This window comes from Doryrhamphus excisus, chromosome 6 (genome assembly GCF_030265055.1).
Source record: "Doryrhamphus excisus isolate RoL2022-K1 chromosome 6, RoL_Dexc_1.0, whole genome shotgun sequence".
Lineage (NCBI taxonomy): Eukaryota > Metazoa > Chordata > Actinopteri > Syngnathiformes > Syngnathidae > Doryrhamphus > Doryrhamphus excisus.
The window spans coordinates 12,530,652-12,554,929 of NC_080471.1; the positions used below are offsets into that span (position 1 = coordinate 12,530,652).

Here is a 24,278-nt window from a genome sequence, read left to right on the forward strand (position 1 = left end):
CCCATTAGGGTGGCATGTAAAAGAGGCCAAGCACAGAGGCTATTATGAAGTGTGGCAGTAATAGCTGCAGGATTCTTTACTGCCTCTGGAGACCTGGTCATTAGCCTATTCCTCTCTCATAAAGCCCTCTATCCATCACACACGCAAGCATGCACACATTTGTATGCAACAACAAAAAACACCTTAAGCAACACACACACAGTTGCATATTACAACCGTAAACCATGATTATTTTAATGTATTCCTCCCCTCCCCAACCAAGGAAAGTGAGACACTCAGGTCAGGTAAGAGACAAACATGGCCGTGTCACATATGGGGGAGGACCTGCATCTTTAAAACCACACAGCTCCCACCTCCCCTCCTTTAAATTTTAATGTGCGGAACCCTGCAATGGAATTTCTAACACAGTTCCGTCCACGGGTTCTAGCTGATAGTCCGATATGTTTGATTTTTTTGCCATAAGAATTAAAATAAATAAATAAATAAATAAATAAATAAATAAATAAATAAATAAATAAATAAATACATACGTACATACATACATAAAAGTCCAGGGTCAAAGTTTCACCATAATAAAACCTCTATTATCTGAGTTTGAAGTAACTAATTGGTATTTTAAACTCTCTATACATTAGGGGTGTAAGAAAATATCGTTTCAGCAATATATCGCAATACTTTGTTCCACGATACTGTATCCATATTAAAAAGTATGATATGGATATTTTTAGGCATTTATCATAGACTGTATATGGTATTTATTCAAGTGCAGACACGGCAAAAGGTTCATTTCTGATTTTAATATAAACCTCCGATCGTGAGGCGGCAGCACTTACGTAGTCAATTAGGCAAGGACATTGAACGAGATTCACGAGTGAAACGTCCTCACACATAAACACAGTTCAACATGGCAGAATGCGAGCACATAACAGCGGCCCCTGCGGCGTACAAGGCTGAAATGTGGACACATTTTGGATTTCTACACAAAGTTGGGTGTGCAGAAATTGACAAAACCCATGCCGTTTGTAAAATTTGTCGTGCCTGAATAAAGTACTCGGGAAACACGACAAATCTGCGAGTCCACTTAGCGAGACATCATGAGGACCTGCCGCTAGCAAGCAATGCGAAGGTCCTTTTGTATACTACAAAAGTAGTACTGTGATATTGCAGGTATTTTCAAATTGATATCACTATTTTGTTAAATAATGGTTATTTCAACCATCCTAAAAGGACTTTTTTACTGATGTTATTTACTTTGTTCCACAAAAATACTGTTCTGATGGCGGGTCAGGGACTGTATACTCTGCATTTTTTCAAAGCTAATAGATGTCAACATTTGAACAGGATCTTGAGACATCATTTAATTTGTTTTTTATTTGTTTTTTTTTTTTCCAAAAACATGCTAGGTTAATTGGCGACTCCAAATTGTCCATAGGTATGAATGTGAGTGTGAATGGTTGTTTGTCTATGTGTGCCCTGCGATTGGCTGGCGACACCTGGAATAGGCTCCAGGACCCCCCCCCCCCGCGACCCTTGTGAGGAAAAAGCGGTAGAAAATGAATGAATGAATGTTTTTTATGTTTTTTTTTTGTAAATTTAAAGCTGGATTTTAAAGCTTTATTTATCTAAATGCTACACTTTAAGTTTTTACAGAGGAAAGTTTGTGATACAGCATAACATACTGTTCTAATCGAATAAAAATGTGTTTAGTAAGTGCATATTATAGTATAGCATATATATTCTTGCCAGTACACACCCCTAGTATATACATACATTCATTCATTCATTTTCTACCGCTTTTTCCTCACGAGGGTCGCGGGGGTGCTGGAGCCTATCCCAGCTGTCTTTTGGGCGAGAGGCGGGGTACACCCTGGACTGGTCGCCAGCCAATCATAGGGCACATATAGACAAACAACCATTCACACTCACATTCATACCTATGGACAATTTGGAGTCGCCAATTAACCTAGCATGTTTTTGGAATGTGGGAGGAAACCGGAGTACCCGGAGAAAACCCACGCATGCACGGGGACAACATGCAAACTCCACACAGAGATGGCCGAGGGTTGGAATTGAACCCTGGTCTTAGTATACATACAGTAATATAAAATACTTTTCCTTTGGTGATGGGCGAGCACAACTGGAGGGTGGTTACCACGTGTGCTTGGGAGGTGAGTCTTTTCAGATTAGAGAAAACACAGCTAACTTTGCATCACACAATAACTACACACACTTGAGTATTTTTTACTTGTCCTGCCATATCGTACTGAACAGCCAGGACACAGCCGTGACCCAGCAAAACTACTGCTCGGGTTGTCATCATAAACCCTTTTTCTAGCACACAAAAAAATGACAGTTTCCCGTTTAACCGTATATGAGACATGTGTTGCCATCATTTTGACACACACATCATCACAACATGCATGAGACACACATTTGTATCGCGGCCACCGTACTATAAAGATAAGCACTAATCCTGTTTATTACCTCCCTCCTTCTCTGCACTTTCCTTTTTGCATCTTATCTCCCTCTCTTCCCCCCGCCATGTCTCCTCCTCAAGCCTATTAGATTGTACACACACACACACACACACACACACATACACACACAAGCACAAAGGCGCATGCACACGTTGTCAGTTTACTCCTGCGATGTTTGTTGGCCCCAGGCTGAGTTGGGTAGGAAGCAAGAAAAGGGAGGGAGGAAAGGAAGTGTGGATGTGTGTTGCTCTTTTCCCGCCTCAGCTCCCAGCACGTCCTGCCGAGAGAATTACCTTCCCTTTGTCTGTGTGAAAAGGCCGCTGCCTTTACCATCTGTGCAGCATGCAGGCATGTGTGTGCGTGTGTGCGTGTGCATGTGTGTCTACAGCCTCATGCTTCTAGACATCTCCAATATGCAGGAATTTGGGGGAATAAAGATTGGAATTAATTAAAATTTCAGGTCAAAATGCTTGGAGGTGCGGCACGGCGGTCGAGTGGTTAGCACGCAGACCTCACAGCTAGGAGACCAGGGTTCAATTCTACCCTCGACCATCTCTGTGTGGAGTTTGCATGTTCTCCCCGTGCATGTGTGGGTTTTCTCCGGGTACTCCGGTTTTCCTCCCACATTCCAAAAACATGCTAGGTTAATTGGCGACTCCAAATTGTCCATAGGTATGAATGTGAGTGTGATGGTTGTTTGTCTATATGTGCCCTGTGATTGGCTGGCGACCAGTCCAGGGTGTACCCCGCCTCTCGCCCGAAGACAGCTGGGATAGGCTCCAGCACCCCCTGCGACCCTCGTGAGGATAAGCGGTAGAAAATAAATGAATGAATGCTTGGAGGTCATCTATACAGTTAGATTTGTAATTTGTGTACTGTGTTATATAGAAAGCTTTGTATTAGGGCTGGGCGATATGGACCAAAATTCGTATCCCGATGTATTTAGGTAGAACATCAATATTTGATGTACTATATCTCGGTTTGGAGAAAAGTCAAATCCAAATAGTCATGAAAAGTTTTTTTGAAATACAAACAATCTTACAGAACAATAGCCGCTGAAATAAAATAGTATGTTATCTTTAAATAAATATAGAAAAAGTTCAATAAAATGGTCAATCTTCAGTGCTGCACTCATGGTAGTTTCTCTGTAGTCGGCCGGGTTAGCGCCGTTAGCTCTTCCATCTCGCGTTCCCCAGGACGACAGACGATGGTTGATACCGTCTTCATACAGCAACCTTTATACAGTTTTCTTTGCTGTTCACTCCCGCGCTCTGCAGCCTCTCCTTCTCAGAATCTCCACGGGGATCTTGGCGTAGCGAAGGGATGCTCAAAGCTAACAGCTGCTCCCGAGTGTAAACAATGGAGCAAGAGGCAAAGCTACAAACGTAACAAGATGAACATCCATAGCTACACACTTGCTTAAGAGGGGTAGTATGGCAACAGAAACAATAAAGTAATAAATAAAGCACTATTAAACACTAAAATCGCCATAGAAAATATGGAGATGCATTAACTAGCTTCCACTCGGGTGGCGCCATCTTGAAACATGAGACCTCAGCATCAAATCCAGTCTAAATCGATATGAACGATATGCTTGTTTTTGATATGGTGCTTAAAAGAAATACCGATATTTTGAAAATATCGATATATCGTCCAGCCCTATTTTGTATACACGCTGAATACTTCCTATTGGAGTTATGCTTTTGTTAAGTTGTGAAATATTATATTAATAAGGCAATATCTATCCATTGACAGTATCCTTGCTGCGAATGGGGTTGAAATTTTTGTGGGTTTGTTTTTACATTCATTCATCCTCACGAGGGTCGCGGGGGGTGCTGGAGCCTATCCCAGCTGTCTTTGGGCGAGAGGCGCCCAGTATATGTACAGTATTGCTTACTGTTGCTTTAATTTTTATATTAGGAATCTTTATTGGGATATTTTTATACATATATAAGATACTCACCAGTGGAATTGTGATATGCTTATGAAATGTGGTATTATTAAAGCCACAATGTATAAAATTTTATGTACTTGTACGGGTGTGTTGTTTTTGGGGGGGTAAAATTGGCATGAAGACGACGTCAAGCGTGACATTTTAGCGTAACTGCATGTGGATGTTCCCAAAATTCTTTCTTACGTCTTAAATTTTTCAGAATGTCTTTATTAGGATGTAATATTGTTGTTTAGTACACATTTGCATTGTTTGTCTATACGTGCAGGAAGAAGAGAACACATCTCCTGCAGTGTTAGCAGTATTAGCATTGCAAATAATGTGGGGTTTTTTTTGCAATTCTTTTACAACCTTTGTTGCACACATCAATACTTACTGTATTTCCAGATGTTCGCTACTAAGCTAATTATTAATGAATGAAACATTAAATTAAAACAAAACTAAGTTATGTTTTGCTGTGGCTGTCATGATAATAGATTTAATTTCCCTTGCTATGATAATATATGTGGACAAAAAAATCTATATTTTATTGTGCCGCTGCTTTGAATTGATACGCTAGTGTTTGTTGTAAATACATAGATAGATAAAACAATGTTAAACAACACTTCTAGATAAGCAAGAACTCCCCAACAGATGAGGCTTACTTTCCTCCATTTTTCTTTTGGGTTTTCGTTCTCCTCTGCATTGAGCGCTTCTCTACCTGCCCTCTTGTATCTGTTATCTAGACCTCCTTATATCTCTCTCTGTGTTTCCAGATGGGTGGCAGAGAGGAGCAGCTTGCTGTGGTCAGGCCAATTATTTACATAATTATGATCTCCCACTTAACCACATGATCCCTTACCTGGGCGGAGGCAATTAAAGCTCAGCATCATTATGCAGATTATGCAAATGCAGGCAGAAGCGGAACGAAGCAGCACTGACACACATACACACACACACAAGCAAACACGTGCCCTGTAGCATGTAAATGTGGCCCCCTCGGCACATCATCGTGCGTATGCAACAGAAGGTGGTGACGTTTTCCGTATTATATATTATGTTTATGTTCTGTAAATGTAGCCTGGGTATAATATCAACTACTGTATGATACAAGAGTGACAGATGGGATAGGCTCCAGCATACCCACGACCCTAATGAGGATAAGTGGCATAGAAAATGGATGGATGGAGAGTTGTATAAAATGCGTCACATTTTGCAGCTCCAGATGAAAGGTTGCCAACCCCTGTTTAAAGCTTTCGGCCTTCATTGCACTGATGCTGCACAATCAGATATGGTGAACCTGCACGGTGGATACTTCAGCTTTGTTGACCGCTTGTAGAGTGAAGCATGATGCAAGAAACACTTCCTGTCTTTAACTTTTCATAACCCTGCCGCTAAATTGTCAATACAGATCTCCTCTATATATGAAAAGTGTTATGAAGCGGAGTTATGGTTTGCCCTCAAGTCAGACACATACTCTAAGCAGCCCTGGAGGTAAGAAGAACCAGCGTATATAGCAGCTGGACGGTGCACTGCAGTCGAACACCTCGTCCGAGGAGACCCAGCGCTGCCATTTTTAATGTTGATGGTGATAAATGGTAATGCTGATTAAAGGTGCAGACAAGTCTTAATGTGCATGTGTTTTGATCTGATAAATCTTAAGTCATTTTGATCAAATGTAGAAGACGCCGCAGCTGACTCAAGAAACATCCACACGTCACTCACTAATGCTGGGAAGACCAAGGTAGGTTGGATTGCAAGGTTTAAACCGTGCAAAAAGCACTTAATATGCGCTTCCATTAATGCCTTGCACACTGACACGTCCATTCATAGCAGCAATGCCATAGTTCAGTCTGACTATCTGACAGTCTGGTTGCTCTATTCTCGCGAGACAAACAAGAAATCTCATCACATTTTAATCTTGTGAGATCTTGTGACACCCCTATTGAACACCCATTCAAGCAACCAAATATAGTTCCTTGACCTATGAGGAGCACTTACTCCTAAATAGTACTACTACTGATCCTAATCTGTTCTCCTATATCAGGGGTCTCAAACTCAATTTACTTGGGGGCCACTGGAGCTCGGGTCTGGGTGAGACTGGGCCACATCAGGTTTTAAAAAAAAACAAAAAAAACACGCATTTATTAAAAACAAAAAATGTAAAAAACGTTGCTTTGGTTCGATTTTTCTACAAAAAAAGCTCTGATAAAACATTCCACTGTTCTCAAATATCTTACTTTTTATTTTTCTACACAAAATAAGATGAAAAATAAATAAACAAATCAAGAATAAAGAAAATCAATCAATCAGTAATAAATAAATAAATATAATAATAATAATAACAAAACGGCAAATAATAAAAACTTAAGAAACCACATATACGTAGTTGGTGGGTAGACAAATTATTTTTTTCAGATTAAAATTAACAAAGCATTATTAGAGCCCTGTAGACATGACAAAACACGACTATAGTCACATTTATACTCTTTTTGTGTGTGCGAGCTAACATGGTGTGAGTCCAGGTGACAAACTGTGTAATGTGAGTAATCAACAAGTACCTCAGCGTAGTGATGTCACTGGCTCTCTCTGTGTGTACAGTTGAAGACATCCAAGAAAAGTGTTGTTTTGCTGTTAATGTGCACAGACACACAGTGACACATCCAATCAATTAGATTTGGACATGCTTCCTGAACATGCAGATGGTGCAGCAGCACGAGGGCTAGACCACTTCAGTTTCTCACTCCTCTGTTTAACTCATTTCAGCGTGTGTGTGTGTGCATGTTGAGTCAATCTTCCTGAAGCAAATATATGCAATTTTCACTGTTTTTATACTACCCTATGCGTGTAGGTCAGTGGTGACAAAAGTCGGACCTGGGGGACATTTGTGGCCTGTTTTTTTTTTTTTTAATGACATAAAAAATGGCTGCATCGTGACATTACAAAGGATGCTTAGGGCAACACTGGAAAAAAAACAATTTTAAAAAGTATAAGAAAAAACCTGCTTGCTATATAAAAAAAGAAAAGTAATGGCCTCAATCTGAACATTCAATAATCATTGATATAAAACTGCAAAATAAACATAAACAGTAGAATTATACTTGCCTTTAACTGACAATAAAATATTCAACTAGGATTACTAGTATTAGCTACTATATTTTTTACTGTTAAAATACACAATTAGAAAATCAGTAAATATAATTAATGAAAATTTAGACCAATTTTTAGAATAAATAAAATAAAAAATTTTAGAGAAGAATATGCTTCCCTACGGAGACTGCTGCCCCCGCGACCCGGACCCGGATAAGCAGAGGAAAATGGATGGATGCATGAGAAAAATATAGTGTACATATATATATATACATACACATATATATATATATATATATATATATATATATATATATATATATATATATACATACACATATATATATATATATATATATATATATATATATATATATATATATATACATACATACATATATATATATATATATATATATATATATATATATACACATACATACATATATATATATACATACATACACATATATACATACATATATATATATATATATAATATAAATTGTCCATAGGTATGAATGTGAGTGTAAATGGTTGTTTGTCTATATGTGCCCTGTGATTGGCTGGCGACCAGTCCAGGGTGTACCCCGCCTCTTGCCCGAAGACAGATGACCCTCGTGAGGATAAGCAGTACAGAAAATGGATGGATGGACTACATTTTGCTTTAGTCACGGTATTTGCTGCACAAAGGAGATCAAAGTAAAACCTGCAAACTTTCATTTTGTTTTATGCGGCGGAAAAAGTTTGGGCATCCATACGGTACGGAAGTCTTGCCACCCCGGCAAACATATTATGCATGTGTGTCTGCGTGTGTGATCTACTCAGAATTGTCGTTATCGCCTCAGGTCAAAATCTGCTGGCATTTATCCTAATCTCCACAGCTCAGTGAACATGCGTGTGTGTGTGTGTGTGTGAGTGAGTGAGTGTGTCGTGTGTGCTGTGAGATCTTGCATCTAAGCCACTGTGTGTTCTAAATGGATGTAAACAATGCAGCAGGAGTTAGTAAGTGAATCCTGTTAATGAAGAGCTCATTAGTGACACCAGCTCTTTGACCAATTAGAGAAGCTTGCTCTTTTTTTGCAAAAATGTTCCCTTCATTTTGCATCTCAAGAGGATAAAAACAATAAGAAAATCATTTTTTTTTCTCTATGTGTCTTGGCAAGCATTATCTTTTTGACAAGCTGTTGTCATGGAGTTTTATTTATCTCATTAATAACAGTGCCCTTGAGGTGGAGTACCCCGTGACCCTGTTTTCATCAGCACAAACACAAACATACACACACACACACACACACACACACACAAAAGTGCAGACGCAAACACACAATTAACACCACCAGAGAGCCTGACAGCAGCATCCTTTGAGGCATCTCAGCCACCCACCCTCAGCATGAATACACAAAGGCTCCCAGCATACACATACACAAACACTAAAAATAGGCCAACACTTAAAAACACTTGTTTAAATTGATAAATTAAAGCAACAATAAAGGATATCTGGGAGTTCATCCACTACTAAAATGAAACTTAAAAAACATGCAGCACTGAATGCATCAATTGAAACAAGACACGCTAACAAAACGACAACAATGAAGGTGAATGAGGGTCTTGTGCTTACTTTTCAGCAAGAATGAAGAAAAATGGTATCCGGGAGAACACAAGAGGGCACAAAGAAAATGGACCCGTGTCTTCTCATGTTGTTAATACACTGTGTCAGTCCAACTGTCTTATTATTATACAGGGTGTTCCAAAATATTTAGCATTTAGCAACAGATCCATCCATACAATTTCTATGCTGCTTATCTTCACTAGGGTCACGGGTATGCTGGAGCCTATCCCAGCTGTCTTCGGACAAGAGGTGGTGTACACAATCACAGGGCACATATAGTCAAACAACCATTCACACTCACATTCATACCTATGGACAATTTGGAGTCACCAATTAACCTAGCATGTTTTTGGAATGTGGGAGGAAACCGGAGTACCCGGAGAAAACCCATGCATGGGGAGAACATGCAAACTCCACACAGAGATGGCCAAGGGTGGAATTGAACTTGGGTCTCCTCGCTGTGAGGCCTGCGCGTGAACCAAAAACACAACAATAGTAGCAATAATAATAATAAATGCGGCTGACAGTTTTTCTCTAGTCTACTTGTCTTTGCCTATTTACGTCAGGGCTGTCCACCTTTGATAGTTACAAAGTTATAAATAATTAGCAGTTAGCAACACACGCAGACCTCACAGCTAGGAGACCAGGGTTCAATTCCAACCTCGGTCATCTCTGTGTGGAGTTTGCATGTTCTCCCCGTGCATGCGTGGGTTTTCTCCGGGTACTCCGGTTTCCTCAAACTATTACATATTGTTGTTTTAATTCCTTTCCTAAATCCAGCTGGCGCATTAACCGGGTTAAAAATAAGAAACAGACCGCTAGGCAGCAAAAAAAACACCACAGTAGGACGCGACAGGGTCACTGATCAACCACAGCGGCATCCTCAATCAATCATGAAAGACTTGTTTTAGTCTCCCTGCACCACAAAACCTGCTCAATGCCAGAATATGTAATAGACACTTTAACCTCAACTTTGTTTTACATGCATGCTCTGCAGTTTTCAGTCAAGTTCGCTTGTTAAATAAGACTTCGGCAGCTCCAAACCACAACACAAAATATACTTTCCCCAAACTAAGAAATTACAATTTGTTTGAGTCTGGCTGACAACAGTCAAGCTGGAGGATTATTTCATGTGGGTGTGTTTGAAAGCCTGAGGCAAACTGGCTTGGATGTAATGTGTGTGTGTGTGTGTGTGTGTGCGTGCATGTACCTTCACGTGACATATGCCATAAATCACATGCAGCGGTGTCCTTGTAGCGCGAACACATATCATAGAAATCAATGCAGAGGTCAAGTTGAACGGTGCGAGTCAAAGGCTGAAAACAGCACAGTGACCAATAAAGATGACCCGCTAACACTAACGTCGACAACAACCCAGCTTTGTAGCCCTATAATAACAACACACACACACACACACATACACACACATGCGCTCAAACACCAGAATAAGGCAATATCTGAATTAAATAATTGAATTTAAAAGCAGCTGTTGTATTGCATTAGGCAATTTGTAGAGTTTAAGTTTAGTAATAATTGCTGACGAGGTCTATGCCTGACTAATTAGATACATTTAGAAAATATCTATTTTTAACTGGTTTGGAAAATTTGGTTACATTTTAGGGGAAACGTATGCAGGGGTTTAGAGGTCTCAAATTGGTACAGCACGAACAGACATGCCAGTGTCATTATTATTTGCAAGCTGTTAATATATTATTATTTCATTCATTCATTTTCTACCGCTTTTCCTCACAAGGGTCGCGGGGGTGCTGGAGCCTATCCCAGCTGTCTTTGGGCGAAACCCTGGTCCTCCTAGCTGTGAGGTCTGCGCGCTAACCACTCGACCGCCGTGCCGCCCTATTTGTACCATATCTTGGGAATTTCTCTCTCTGTGTCTCACTATTTGGAAAATACACCTAATGCTGGGAATGCTGGCTTTTATGAAAAGATTTTCTTGCATGCAACGAGTATGATTGCACCTGATTTTCTATTGTTGCCTCTAATCTGCATCCCTTTTCTCTTTCAGTCTTACACTGCTGTGCTCCTTCTTACCCTGACTAATCACACTGTAGCTGCTCCACATTGGACACACGCACACACACGCACACACACGCACACACCCCTTGCCCCTCACTCCTATGTTGTCAAATGATCATTGAGGATGGAGTGAGTGGCTGACACGGTCACCACAGCAACGCTGCTTGGGGCCAGGAGGGGGGCTAGGGCATCTTCTAGTGTGTGTGACTGATGGGGTAACACACACACACACGCAAGAAGGTGCCAGGCATGACACATGCACACGAGCACACATGCATAAAAATAACACACCATGCAGTAATATCAACCAATAATAGGTGATGGCTTGGAAACTGAAAAAAGATGATGAAAGCAAGAATGTGTGTAGAAGAAAGGGAGTGTGTGTGGGGGGGGTGAATGTTGTTTCATACAGTGATATTTCACCCGTGCAAGAAGCACATACACACACGCTACAAAAATATGCAAACAATGACAAAGCTCGACATAGTCACTGTGATTCAATCATTTATGACAGCAGATGTATAATTCAAAAAGCAGCATGAAAGATTCACAAGGCGAGATGCATTGTTTAATCTGCACCCTCCCCTACACACACACACACACATACACACACTTCAGCCCTTCTCCCACCCACATCTCACCTGCATGGTGCAACAGCAGGGGGTTTAATCATCACACACAGTCTGCCCTGCACGACTTAAAAAGGTCAGAGGTTGGTCAGAGGTGAGGAGGGGGGTGGTGGAGAAACATGTCGTAAAGCTCCGCCTCAGTTTGATGTTATCGCTCCTATTTTACACACTTCCTTCTCATCATGTCATGTGGATTTTTTTTTCTCAGCCTCTTCTCACAGCTGTTCATGGGGCCATCAGATATCATCACACCTGTCTGCACTGATGCTGGACACGCCACCTTGTGTAACACGCAAAAGGTCTCAAAACACAATCCTGTTTTTGTGGTAGGTTCCTTCAACGTGACCGAAGATAGGGAAATGGCATAGAGAGAAGATCTTCAAGAAAAAAAATGGAATCATTATAGTGACGCATACAATGTTGTATTACTACATAATGCTGTATTAATGCAGCTTTTCTGAATGTATGGCTCTGTTCATTTCTATTGTAAAATGTGGCAGTTATCATTAACAATGAGAGAAGTGTTAAGAATATAACTGGGAACATGCATGCCGAGACCAGGGTTGCATCTGAAAGTCAAACGTTATTTCATTTCTATCATAAAAATGTGACAACATTGCAGTAAAGCCGTATAGCGAGAACAGGGCAGCCATATGCCAATCAAAGTACGGCATCGGTGCTGTGAAAAATAATACAGTAATATGGAAGAGGCAGCGTGCAAGGTCTTATTGGAAGTGAACATTAAGTGCTTTAGGCACACCTACAACCCAACCTGCCTTGGTGTTCACAGCCATACTGTACATTTTTACATCTGATTTGTTGATCTCCAAGCAGAAGCGGTGGGAATTCTACATTAGATCAATTTTACTTAAGATTTTTTTGCATGGCGGTCGAGTGGTTAGCACGCAGACCTCACAGCTAGGAGACCAGGGTTCAATTCTACCCTCGGCCGTCTCTGTGTGGAGTTTGCATGTTCTCCCCGTGCATGCGTGGGTTTTCTCCGGGTACTCCGGTTTCCTCCCACATTCCAAAAACATGTTGGATTAATTGGTGACTCCAAATTGTCCATAGGTATGAATGTGAGTGTGAATGGTTGTTTGTCTATATGTGCCCTGTGATTGGCTGGCGACCAGTCCAGGGTGTACCCGCCTCTTGTCCAAAGACAGCTGGGATAGGCTCCAGCACCCCCGCGACCCTCTTGAGGATAAGCGGTAGAAAATGAATGAATGAATGCATGTTGTGTTTTTATCGTACATTATCATAAAAGTACTTAAAAGGTACATAAAGGTACATAAAAGGTACTTTGCAGTTGGTTTAACAGTTTTTCTCTCATCTCATATTTGGTCTCAAATGCCGATACTATGTGGGAATGCATAAAGGTAAGTTTTGATGACCTTGAGTGCTAATGTGCATATTTGTTGAGGCACAATCTTTAGTCAATTCATGCTAGGACACTGCCTTATAGCATATATATCACGACGTAATAATCTTTTTTGAAAAACAAACTCCAGGCTTATACTGGTGGATGGTGTATTCACTCTGTGCTTTTAATTTGATGTTGTTACTGTCTTAGATTTACACAATACATAACAAAACCCATTAGGTCGCTATAATGTTGTAGGAATATGAGTGAGTCCATAGGTCAAAAACACGCTCTGCTGTCAAAAAGCCTCTATATGACGTCATTTTTATAAAGGATGTACTGCAAAACCTCTAATCAAATATACCCTATTTCCTAGATTCCCAAAGTGGGGTACATCAATTGTCATGGGGGTACATCAAAAAACAATTAGCACTTAACACAATTACGAGTGCGCCAGGATACCAGAGCAGGAAGGAGACAGAGCGTCAAGTTATTCATCGCTATGTGTGCATCATATCAACCAATAAGTAAGTTTGATTGATTATTTTGTGCATTCATTTCGTGTATATTGATGTTCTAATTAACCCCTACATGACGCAGCAGTGAAAACCTGTCACTTTGACTGAAGTTGGAACACCATAGAAAGATCCCAGTCAAATAATGAACACTTCATACTCAGCAAGCAGGCTCAAAGTTTTAAAACTGCTATCAGTTGCTCTTAACAGGAAGACTATGTTACAAAATGTTGTACATTATGACAGACATCAATGTTAAACAAACAGAATTTGGACAGATACTCATTCATTCATTTTCTACCTATCCCAGCTGTCTTCGGGCGAGAGGCGGGGTACACCCTGGACTGGTCGCCAGCCAATCACAGGGCACATATAGACAAACAACCATTCACACTCACATTCATACCTATGGACAATTTGGAGTCACCAATTAACCTAGCATGTTTTTGGAATGTGTGAGGAAACCGGAGTACCCGGAGAAAACCCACGCATGCACGGGGAGAACATGCAAACTGCACACAGAGATGGCCGAGGGTAGAATTGAACCCTGGTCTCCAAGCTGTGAGGTCTGTGCGCTAACCACTCGACCGCAGTGCCGCCGGGATAAAAGATATGTAGTATATTTACTATTTATCAGTGATCATGTCAAACTGCCTTTTAATGTCCTTTCCATCCATTTTGTGTACCGCTTATCCTCATGAGCATGCTGGAGCCTATCCCAGAGAGGTGGGGTACACCCTGGACTGGTCGCCAGCCAATCACAGGGCACATATAGACAAACAACCATTCATACCTATGGACAATTTGGAGTCACCAATTGGAATGCATGGGGAGAACATGCAAACTCCACACAGAAATGCCCGAACAGGGAATCGAACATGGGTCTACTACCTCTGTGGCCTGCACGCTAAACACTCGACTATGTGCAACCGTGTCTTAATGTCATCATGCAAAATACACATTTTTCACTTAGAATTACTAGAATATGAATGAACCAATGAATTATGTTTAATATTTTAAAGTAAATTAACATAAAAAGGTTTATGTTTTTTAAGTGTGCAGGAGTAGGGGGGTGGGGCTTCAGGTTAAAAGTCTGATACATGATTGTAAAAAGTTTTGGAACCACTGATCTGTATGTCAGGAGTGCTTTGCTGTTTTTAATGGCCAAGTCAAAGATCCTCTATATGACAAGAGTTCTACGGTATTTTTAGGAATGTGCTGCAAAAACGTGAATCACTCCTAAGTTTTGAACTGAACTCAGTGGTCTATGTGATGTCATTCATGGGTCGGATTTGCCCCACGGGCTTCCGGTATCATAGCCCTACCCTTAATCGTCAAAAGGTGTGGTTAAGACTAACGGAAGCCACCCAAGGAATGTTATACAGTACTCTTCAATTCTGGTGTGAATGTGTGTTAATAGTGATCAGCAAGATTTTTGTAGTGTCTTAATTTGTCAGTGACAAAGGCATTTATTTGAATGACAAAATGTAGACATATGGAGGAGGTGTTCCGTTGTGTGCCAACCGACTAAAGTTAAAAAATGATTCATTTGAATTGGGCATTAAATCCATGCCTATTACATGGCACTAACTTCCCTTACACATGCTGAAAGAAAGCAAATCAATGTGACACGGCTGGGGCTATTAATTACGCCTGGAGAGGGTGATTGAGTGAAAGGGAAATTCACTGTGTGTGTGTGTGTGTGTGACCTACTACTGTAACAGGACTACACTTTCACACACATAGCAAGTAGCAGAAAAAAAATAGACCTACCTTGGAGGTAGAAGTGTGGCGCCTTTAATCCGTACATGCTTGGAGGAGGTGTTGTGGGTTAAAGTAGCAGGGTGTAAGTCGTCAGTCTTGGGGGGACCTTGTGGGTGGTGGGGGGTGGGTCAGCAAGGAGGTCACAGGAGGTGGGAGGTCAGTCTCTGTCTACTCGCTCCTGTCTTTGCCCTCTGGATTGAACCCGCGTAGAGCCAAAGAAGGAGGAGAAAAGCTAAGAGCTGGTGGCTGTCTTGTCATTCCTCCTTTGACTGATAGAGGAGGAATGGAGCCGGAGAGAAGAAAGTAAAAAGGCTTCTGCCGTCCGTCAGTCCTTCCTCTCCTCCTTTCAGTCTTTGTAATCCCTTCCTTGTTATTCATTCAGCGCCTTCTTGCTCATCATGATCAGCTTTCTTTTTTTTCTCCCCTTCTGTTCTCTTTTCTTGCTTCCTTTGCCTCCTCAGTCCCACTACTGACTGCTCAGCTCAGCAGGCACCCAAGAGAAGAAGGAGGGGGGTGTTGAGGGGGGAGAAAAAAAAAAAAGAGGAGGAGAATCACAAGACAGACCAGTGAGGGAGTGATGAATGTGGAAAGAGGAGAGGAGGAATGAAGTCGTCTAGTGAGGGGAGGAAGAAGAAGAGAAAGAGAGGGTGTTGATGCACTTCTCATTATCAGTAGATTGGACTGGTGCCTGCCTGAGTGACAGCTGATTCATCATGAGAGAAGGCTATGTGGCCGCTGTGTGTGCATGTGTGTGCCCTTGTCTTTCTATCTTAGTGTGGCACAACTCGACATCACACCTCTATTCTGGGGACAATTCTATAGGATTCAATGGTGAGCTTCTGATACACCTTTTAACATAAAAAGGCTAAAACCAGTCCAATATAGTATATATGCTAGGAACTTATATACAGTGGAAGCCATTTATGTCAGCACCCTTCAGACATAAGCGGTTGTCAACTGAGATCACAACCAAAAATAGCCATTGCTTGCACATTAAAATGTGACTTTGGCCAGAGAAATTAAAAGAATAAAGGATTTTTGAATCTACAGCAGCTTCTTCACATCATTTCCCCTTAATTGTGCTTATTTTTATTGAGTCATATTTCATACGCTTATCTAACAGAGCTGCTGCGGTAGTGTGGTTGTCTTTCTTGACGACAATAAAGCTTCCGTACATGCGTAGATGTTTCTTCTAGTGGCTAAGAATCTTTTAATAAAATGGTGGTAGACAGTAGTAGCTGTGGTAGATTGCAGGTTAATATTGTCAAGCTTACTTTGCACTGAACAGGAAGTCGCTGTTTACATGTTTTAATGCTGTGTAACTAGTCGCTGTGGCTGTTTCACGCTGCTTAGTGATAACAAAAATAAAAATAAACAAGTCCACTTAAAAAAATTACCTCCTTAGATATTTTTTATATAATAATAATTATTAATAATTAATATTAAATATAAAAAGTATAACAACAAAACATATAATATATAAATATTATATATAATAATAATAATTCTATATAAAATATTTTAAAAATATTAATAATTATTTTATTATTATATTTACGATTATACATAGATTTGGGCATCATTTGAATTTGAACAACTATGAGTTACTTCCTTTCTATTTTCAACCAGTATATAAAAAACAAACCGTTCCACTTGAATATAATCTATTAGGTTTCTTTTTACAAAAGTACACTTTCACAAAAGATGTTTACTTTTGAAAAGTAGTGTACTTTGTAGTGCATTTACATAAAATTTGATGTAGTTATTAAAAAGTGTATTTCTTTTTGTCAATGCACCTGGTAGCTCGTTGTTGTTCGCGACTATTTCTTCTGTCAGCAAAGAAGACATCAAATTTAAGAATCAAAATAAAAACACTGGAACATTTCTGGTAGAATCGGAATGTTAGCCCCGGTTTCCATCAATACTTGAGACTCAATCCCAAACATTTAAACTTTTTTAATTATTAACTTGCTTATAGTTTTATAATGTGCCACAAGGCTTTGAGCCTGAGGCCACACTTTGGACACCCCTGTTTCATACTCTCAGACTGTGTGTGTGTGTGTGCTCATTTTCTCTTCTCCCTCAACCTCCAGCTTTGGATCGCATGTACGCGTGCACACACACACACACACACACACACACACACACACGCACATCATGTCAAAAAAACAGTCACATGTTCCCATTGATTAGACAGGCCTCATATTGTATGACATACCCACTTAGTCTGGCTTTCCATCAATTACACTCAATTTGGAAGTAAAAAAAAAATCCTCAGTCTGTCAATGAGACTTTTATTCTCTAACACAGCATAACAAAGCAGTGCCACACCACCATAAACCGTCGTTTGAAGTTTTGGTCACTTTTAGCATGCGTTTCCTTGGCAGCCTGGCCAAATATTGTCGCTCTATCACTGTCTTATTAAAGTGGTAGACTCCCATCTTACTCCTTGCCTTCATATGTTCTACATTCAAAAAGCCACCGCACACCAATAATGTTAAATATTTGGAAGCACAAGTGTGTATATCTCACAGTGAAAATGACCGAGGTGTCACTATTTTGTGTTAGCAACATTAGCAGTACATGTTGAAATTAATGTTTTCATCAATAAACCACAGTTCCCCTATTTCCAGCAGCGCTCGTGCAGCCTGAGACAGTGATGCTACCACCGCCATCTTGCTATTTATTCACATTTCCAGCTACAAAGGCAATAATTGCTGTGTGTGGACTCATTTTCAGTGGAGACTACCTCTATACTGCGATACAAGCTGTACACTGACTACTCTAAAGTATATCTGAAGTGAAATGAAATGAAAGGGGTTTCGCGCCAAAAATACTAACAGTGCAACCTCTTACATCTGTAATTTTGGAATTTGTCTGAGATTTGGACAATAAGGGCGGCACGGCTGTCTAGTGGTTAGCGAGCAGACCTCACAGCTAGGAGACCAGGGTTCAATTCCACCCTCGGCCATCTCTGTGTGGAGTTTGCATGTTCTCCCCGTGCATGCGTGGGTTTTCTCCGGGTACTCCGGTTTCCTCCCACATTCCAAAAAACATGCTAGGCGATGCATGCGACTCCAAATTGTCCATAGGTATGAATGTGAGTGTGAATGGTTGTTTGTCTATATGTGCCCTGTGATTGGCTGGCGACCAGTCCAGGGTGGACCCCGCCTCACGCCCGAAGACAGCTGGGATAGGCTCCAGCACCCCCCGCGACCCTCGTGAGGAAAAGCCGTAGAAAATGAATGAATGAATGAATTTGGACAATAAGCTTGAAACATCCCTGGAATTGAGTTTGTTTCCTCGTAATAGAAAATGAATTGATGTGTTTCCAATGTCAGTCCTCCTCTAAAAATGTCTCCATTTTGGTTTTAAAATTTAGTTATATGTTATTTTTTCTCAAGCTGCTCCACACAATCCTATGCTTCCAACTTGAAAGTCTGGTGTTGTACTTTTTTCTTTGGCTTCTGTGCCTTCTTCTAAGGACACTCAACAAGGTATGTTAAGCAAAAAAGAAGACCGTTATACTGTATAACTATATGTGTCGTCACTGGACAAGGTAAAATCAGTATTGTTTTCCGGCGGTTAACTTATTTTTACACTTATACGACAACCGGAAGTTAAAACACATTGATTACCCTTGATTGCTTTTGACTTTCCCATTTATCCAGGCTTCAGAGAGGCAGTGGAGAGCTCCAATAGATGGGTGTTGAGATAAAGTTTTCATGTTGGCAACAGTTTCAACCTGGAACTGATTAACTATTTACATTCATTCTTATGGGGAAAAATGTAAAAGGTTAGTTCATTCATTTATTCATTCATTTTCTACCACTTTTCCTCACGAGGGTCGCGGGGGGTGCTGGAGCCTATCCCAGCTGTCTTCGGCCGAGAGGCGGGGTACACCCTGGACTGGTCACCAGCCAATCACAGGGCACATATAGACAAACAACCATTCACACTCACATTCATACCTATGGACAATTTGGAGTCACCAATTAACCTAGCATGTTTTTGGAATGTGGGAGGAAACCGGAGTACCCGGAGAAAACCCACGCATGCACGGGGAAAACATGCAAACTCTACACAGCGATGGCCAAGGGTTAAAAGGTTAGTTATTTTTCTTCAATTTTGTTTCCTTTTTGGCTGTACGAATACTTGTATCCATGCAGCATACAGGACTGAACAGCGCTTGCGACACATTGCTGACCACAAACTGTCATTGGGGTAGACTGGGGAGGAGAGATAACGCAAAAGGAGGAAACAGTAAAGAGGATGAAGCAGTTGTTGTGGTGAGGACGGAGTGTATATATGTACTATATGTGTGTGTGTGTGTGTGTGTGTGTGTGTGTGTGTGAACCTCATAAAACTAACAAAGACGATGCTATTTGCTGCATAATCAGCCTGAACTGCACACACACACACGCACACACGCACACACTTTATAAACACCCCTGACCTCCAGTTGGAGACAGTCGGGGCCCTCTTTCCAGTGTGTATGTGTGGGGCGGGGGGCGTCACACTATGCTGCACTGAGCAGGGTCAGTGAGGTCAAGAGAGGGGGAGGAGGAAGGTGGGGGGGGTGACAAACCCACAGCGAGATGTGCGATGATTACAGACAACAGCCAATAACGAGCGGCCACCTCTGACCTCATCGCCGTGGAAACACCAGGGAACGCCTGTCACCCGGGGAGCTGTATAACTCAATCTATCCTGGGGGGTGGGGGGGGTTGAAAAGAAAGAGAGTCTCATGATGAGGTCAATAAAACAGCACCCGCGCCTTGGCTTTAAATCATTTTTTTTTTTTCGTTCGATCTTGCCGTCTTCAAAACACACAGACTGATGTGAAGGAACCCCCCCCCCCCCCCCCCCCCGTCTTCCATACCCCCCACCCCCGCCGTCCTCCTCACTTCCTTGGCTCTCTATCACTTGCCTGTCTGATGCACGCCGCTGTAGAATAAAAGACGACACCCTCGGTCCCAGCAGTAACCAGGGGCTGCCATCAGCACTTAAACATGCCCCCCCCCCTTTTCTACCTCCCCCCTTCCTCTTCTCTCGCCAACCGCTGACAGCCGACCACAGAGAGAAGATGACAAGCAAGAAGAGAGAAAAGCCTTCCACCATCTTGCTACTCCCCATTTTTTGTGTACTTCCCCCCCACCATCTAAGACCCCGGTGAGGTCAATGACCCACCAAGCGAGCAAGCCTCATTACTTAGCCAGTCACTCCTGTATCATCGGTGTATGCGTGTGTGTGCGTAAATATATTTGTCATTCCTCAAGTCACAGACATTAAAGGAGGCGGTGCATAGAAAGGAAAAGGGAGAAGATTAAAAGATGGAGGAGGATGTCTGAGGAGCGTGTTGGGGAGGGGTGGGGGGGGGAAGCACAGCATTAGATCAAAAATAATTGTCAGTAGAGGTCATTTATGCATATATTTTATATAGAAATATTTCTCATCATCTCATCCGTCTCTTCCATACAGCTAGAAATACAATTAGACATTGATGTGTTCATAAAGAACAGGAAGCAAACACTTCATTCATGATAGTGCAGCAATATTCTCTCAGCCTCAGGCATGCAGTAATAACATCCCTAAAAGTGTGTACCTATTGAGGTTTGAATCCCTCTGTTTATACCGGCCCCTAAATGTAAGGCCCCAAAGCAGGGGTTTTCAATTATTATTTCAATGATATAATACAGTTAAAAATCATATTGTGTGACTTTTTCCACTCACCCCATACTCACTGTTGCTCTATCACTGCTTTATCACTGTTGGAAAATCAATGTATTTTGCATTTAAGCATGACAAGAGTTAGCATAGCTGTTTTGAAAATGTTTTTCTTTATTTTTCCAAAGCTGCTATGCCTCCCCTGAAAGCCTCAGAGGCCTCACACTTTGATAACTGACAGCCTACACGACACGGTTGACTTCATATAATTATATTGCGGTCTCGTACTTTGTAGTGGTTCCAAAATCGCCTCCTCACTCTATCGTGTTTTTATTTTTTATTCATTTACGCTGCACTGAGTGTGAATGATAACCCACAAGTCAAATAGTAGTGTATATTTTCCTTTCAGAGCTAATTTGCTTCCACTACTGCCTATAGACTATCCATCTACCTATAGCAGGGGTCTCAAACTCATTTTACCTGGGGGCCACCGGAGCTAGGTTCTGGGTGAAGCCGGGCCGCATCAGGTTTTCAAAAAAAAAAAAAAAAAAACGCATTTATTAAAAACTGGAAAAAAAATCAATAAAAAAAACTATCTTCAATGCTTTTGCTTCTGCTATACCCTACACATTTTCAGTACTTTGGTTCCGGTTTTCCACACCAAAATATCTGATAAAACATTCCACTGTTCTCAAATATCTTAATTTTTAGTTTTCTATACACAAAATAAGATTTAAAAAAAAACAAATTAAGAATAAAGACAATAAATCAATCAATCAATCAGTAATAAATAAGTAAAATAATAATAAAACAGCAAATAAGAAAAACGTAAGAAACCACATACAGTTGGTAGAGAAATTATTTTTTTCAGATTCCAATGTACAGTATTAACAGTTATTTAACCTTTAACATGAACATTAATGAAACTGAATAATTTTACCCAATTAGCAAGTTAGCATCATACTCAGTTCCATCTGGGAGCAGCGTCGTAACTTTAACAACATGTTTGATGAGATGCTTTATCTTGACGTGTATTTTACGTTTTATTCCAAATCATTTCCTGCATTTATTTGTACCCAGCGTCATAAGCCTTTAGCTTCATTGCTAATCCAAAGCAAAACAGGGCGGGGTAACAGGGTAGGGTAACAGTATGGGCGGGGCAAAATCACGTTAATTGTGTCCGGTGTGCACACAGCTTTAAATTTCAACATTTGTAACTTTGGTATCAAGGTGGGGGCCTCAAACTAGCGTCCCGGGACCGCGAGTTTGAGACCCCTGACCTATAGCATCGTTGTATGTATTGATTTTCCCTACCTCCTCCCCCAAATTGGCGTAATCATCATGGTAACAGAGCTGCCCAGGAGAATTTGGAACTTCTCTTGCAGCACATTTCCGCCTGCCCTGGCCTAAACACCACAGGGGCTAACCTTTGAACTCTGACCTGACTCTGTGTGACCTTTAAACATGTGCCTGTCCCACTGGATGATTTCTGACCTCAGCAGATCATAAATCACAGAGACAGAAAGTGTTTCTCGTTCACTAAATATTCCAGTGGTTGTAAAAATGCGGAAAAATGTGTAAAAATGCTAAATGAAAATTCAAACTATACAGATGTGATGTTTCCCTTTGCTTTTTTAAAGAAAATATCACAATCAGATCAAGTCTTGTGTGCCAGCTAACCAGATCGACACACACAGATATTACCTGGGGGGTCTCAGCTTCCCCTCCATACAGGCCTTCACCCCACATGCTCATCTCAATTAATCAGCCAACAAAACAGATGTCAGGAACAAAGGAACCTTCTCCAAGCCTGTGGCGTAAAGAGAGGGGGAGAGGAAGGAACAGAGGGAGGAGAGATAGAAGGAGGCGGGATGACGGGGAGGATGGATAGAAGAAGGTGGAAGGATAAGAAGGGTTACAAAACGGATGGAGGACAGGGAACTAGGGAAACTAGGAAGGGAAGAATGTCAGAAAGAGATTTGTGAGGAGTTTTTCCAATAAAGGAGAAAGTAAAAATGGCTTGAAGGAGGAGCAAGGGCAGATGAGGCAGTAGGATAGAAGGAAAGAGGACAGAGAAAGGAAGGGTAGATGGTAGATGGTAGGACACACAAGAGAAGGAAGAACATCAGGAGCAAACTAGGGTGGAGAACAAAGGACAGAGGCCCGACAGTCATAGGACACTTGGATGAAAAGAAAGATGGGAGGAGGAAAATTGGAAGGAGGGATAAGGACACGGGATGCAAGGCATTGGGGGGTCGAAGTGGGAGGAGGACAGAGGCAGGAAAGATGAGGAAAAGAGTATGAAAGAGGAGGGAGAAAGAGCGACAGGAGGAATGATGAAGGAAGACCAGAGGAGGCGGGAGAATCAAGAAAAGGATGTACGACACGTGGAGAAGGGCGGACCGGAGGAGAAGAGCTGGGACGAGGATAGGAAGAAGTACAGCTGATGTAGGAAAGAAGAAGGGAGGGCAGAGGTTGAGGGACAATAAGGAAGGAAGAAGGGACAGATGGCAGGAGGAGGACGGAAGGATGCTTGGAAGGATGATGGACACTGATGGAGGAAAGCAAGATGGTCTGTGAGTGCCTTAGAAGGAGAAGCAGGACAGAGATGGGTGGAGAAGATGAAAGGAGTAGGCTGGAAGGAGAAGGGATGGTAGAGGGAAAAAATAAGACAGAAGGAAGGATGACAGGAGGAAATTAGGGAGGACAAGGAGGTAGGAGTGATGGAAGTAAAAAAGATAGAGAGAGGAGGAATCATAGCTCAATAAGGAGAAAGGAAAAGGAGGCAGTGGTGTATTAGGAGGTGATGTGGGCTTTAAGACCAGTAGGAGTGTTTTCTTTGGCCGTGTTGTGCACAGCATGTGATAGAAACTTACATGCAAGAGAGAACATCATCCAGTAACAAGGCGACAACAAAAGCCCTGTGAGATGAAAGAGCATCTACAAAACAATGGCTACGGCAAACAACACCACAAATAGGAGCAAAGATTGAAAACCTGCCAAGATAAAGACAAAGGCCCGCGTTTGAAGTGTCACTTTTCCGCGATACTGTCACAAAAACAAATGGCAGTCTTGACAGCTTCCAGCCGGCTTTGAACGCCTCGCAGTCATCTTTTATTCACAAATGCATATTGTATGGCTTTTTACAGCCAAGATCGTAACCTGTTGTTAAGCGCACTGTTCTTCAATCTTATCTT

At 41.4% G+C, this 24,278-nt stretch overlaps 1 protein-coding gene across 4 annotated transcripts in view; it reads right to left on the reverse strand.

Annotated features, from left to right (window-relative positions):
• Positions 1-24,278, reverse strand: part of LOC131131266 (genetic suppressor element 1-like) — a 63,214-nt gene that overhangs the window by 31,129 nt on the left and 7,807 nt on the right. For 3 of the 4 annotated variants that reach the window (XM_058075821.1, XM_058075819.1, XM_058075822.1), the window contains exon 4: positions 15,424-16,027. In XM_058075821.1, the coding sequence (XP_057931804.1) occupies positions 15,424-15,460 (37 nt within the window). In that variant the 5' untranslated portion in view covers positions 15,461-16,027. The remainder of the gene's footprint in view (positions 1-15,423; positions 16,028-24,278) is intronic. The other variant, XM_058075820.1, reaches the window with a different exon arrangement.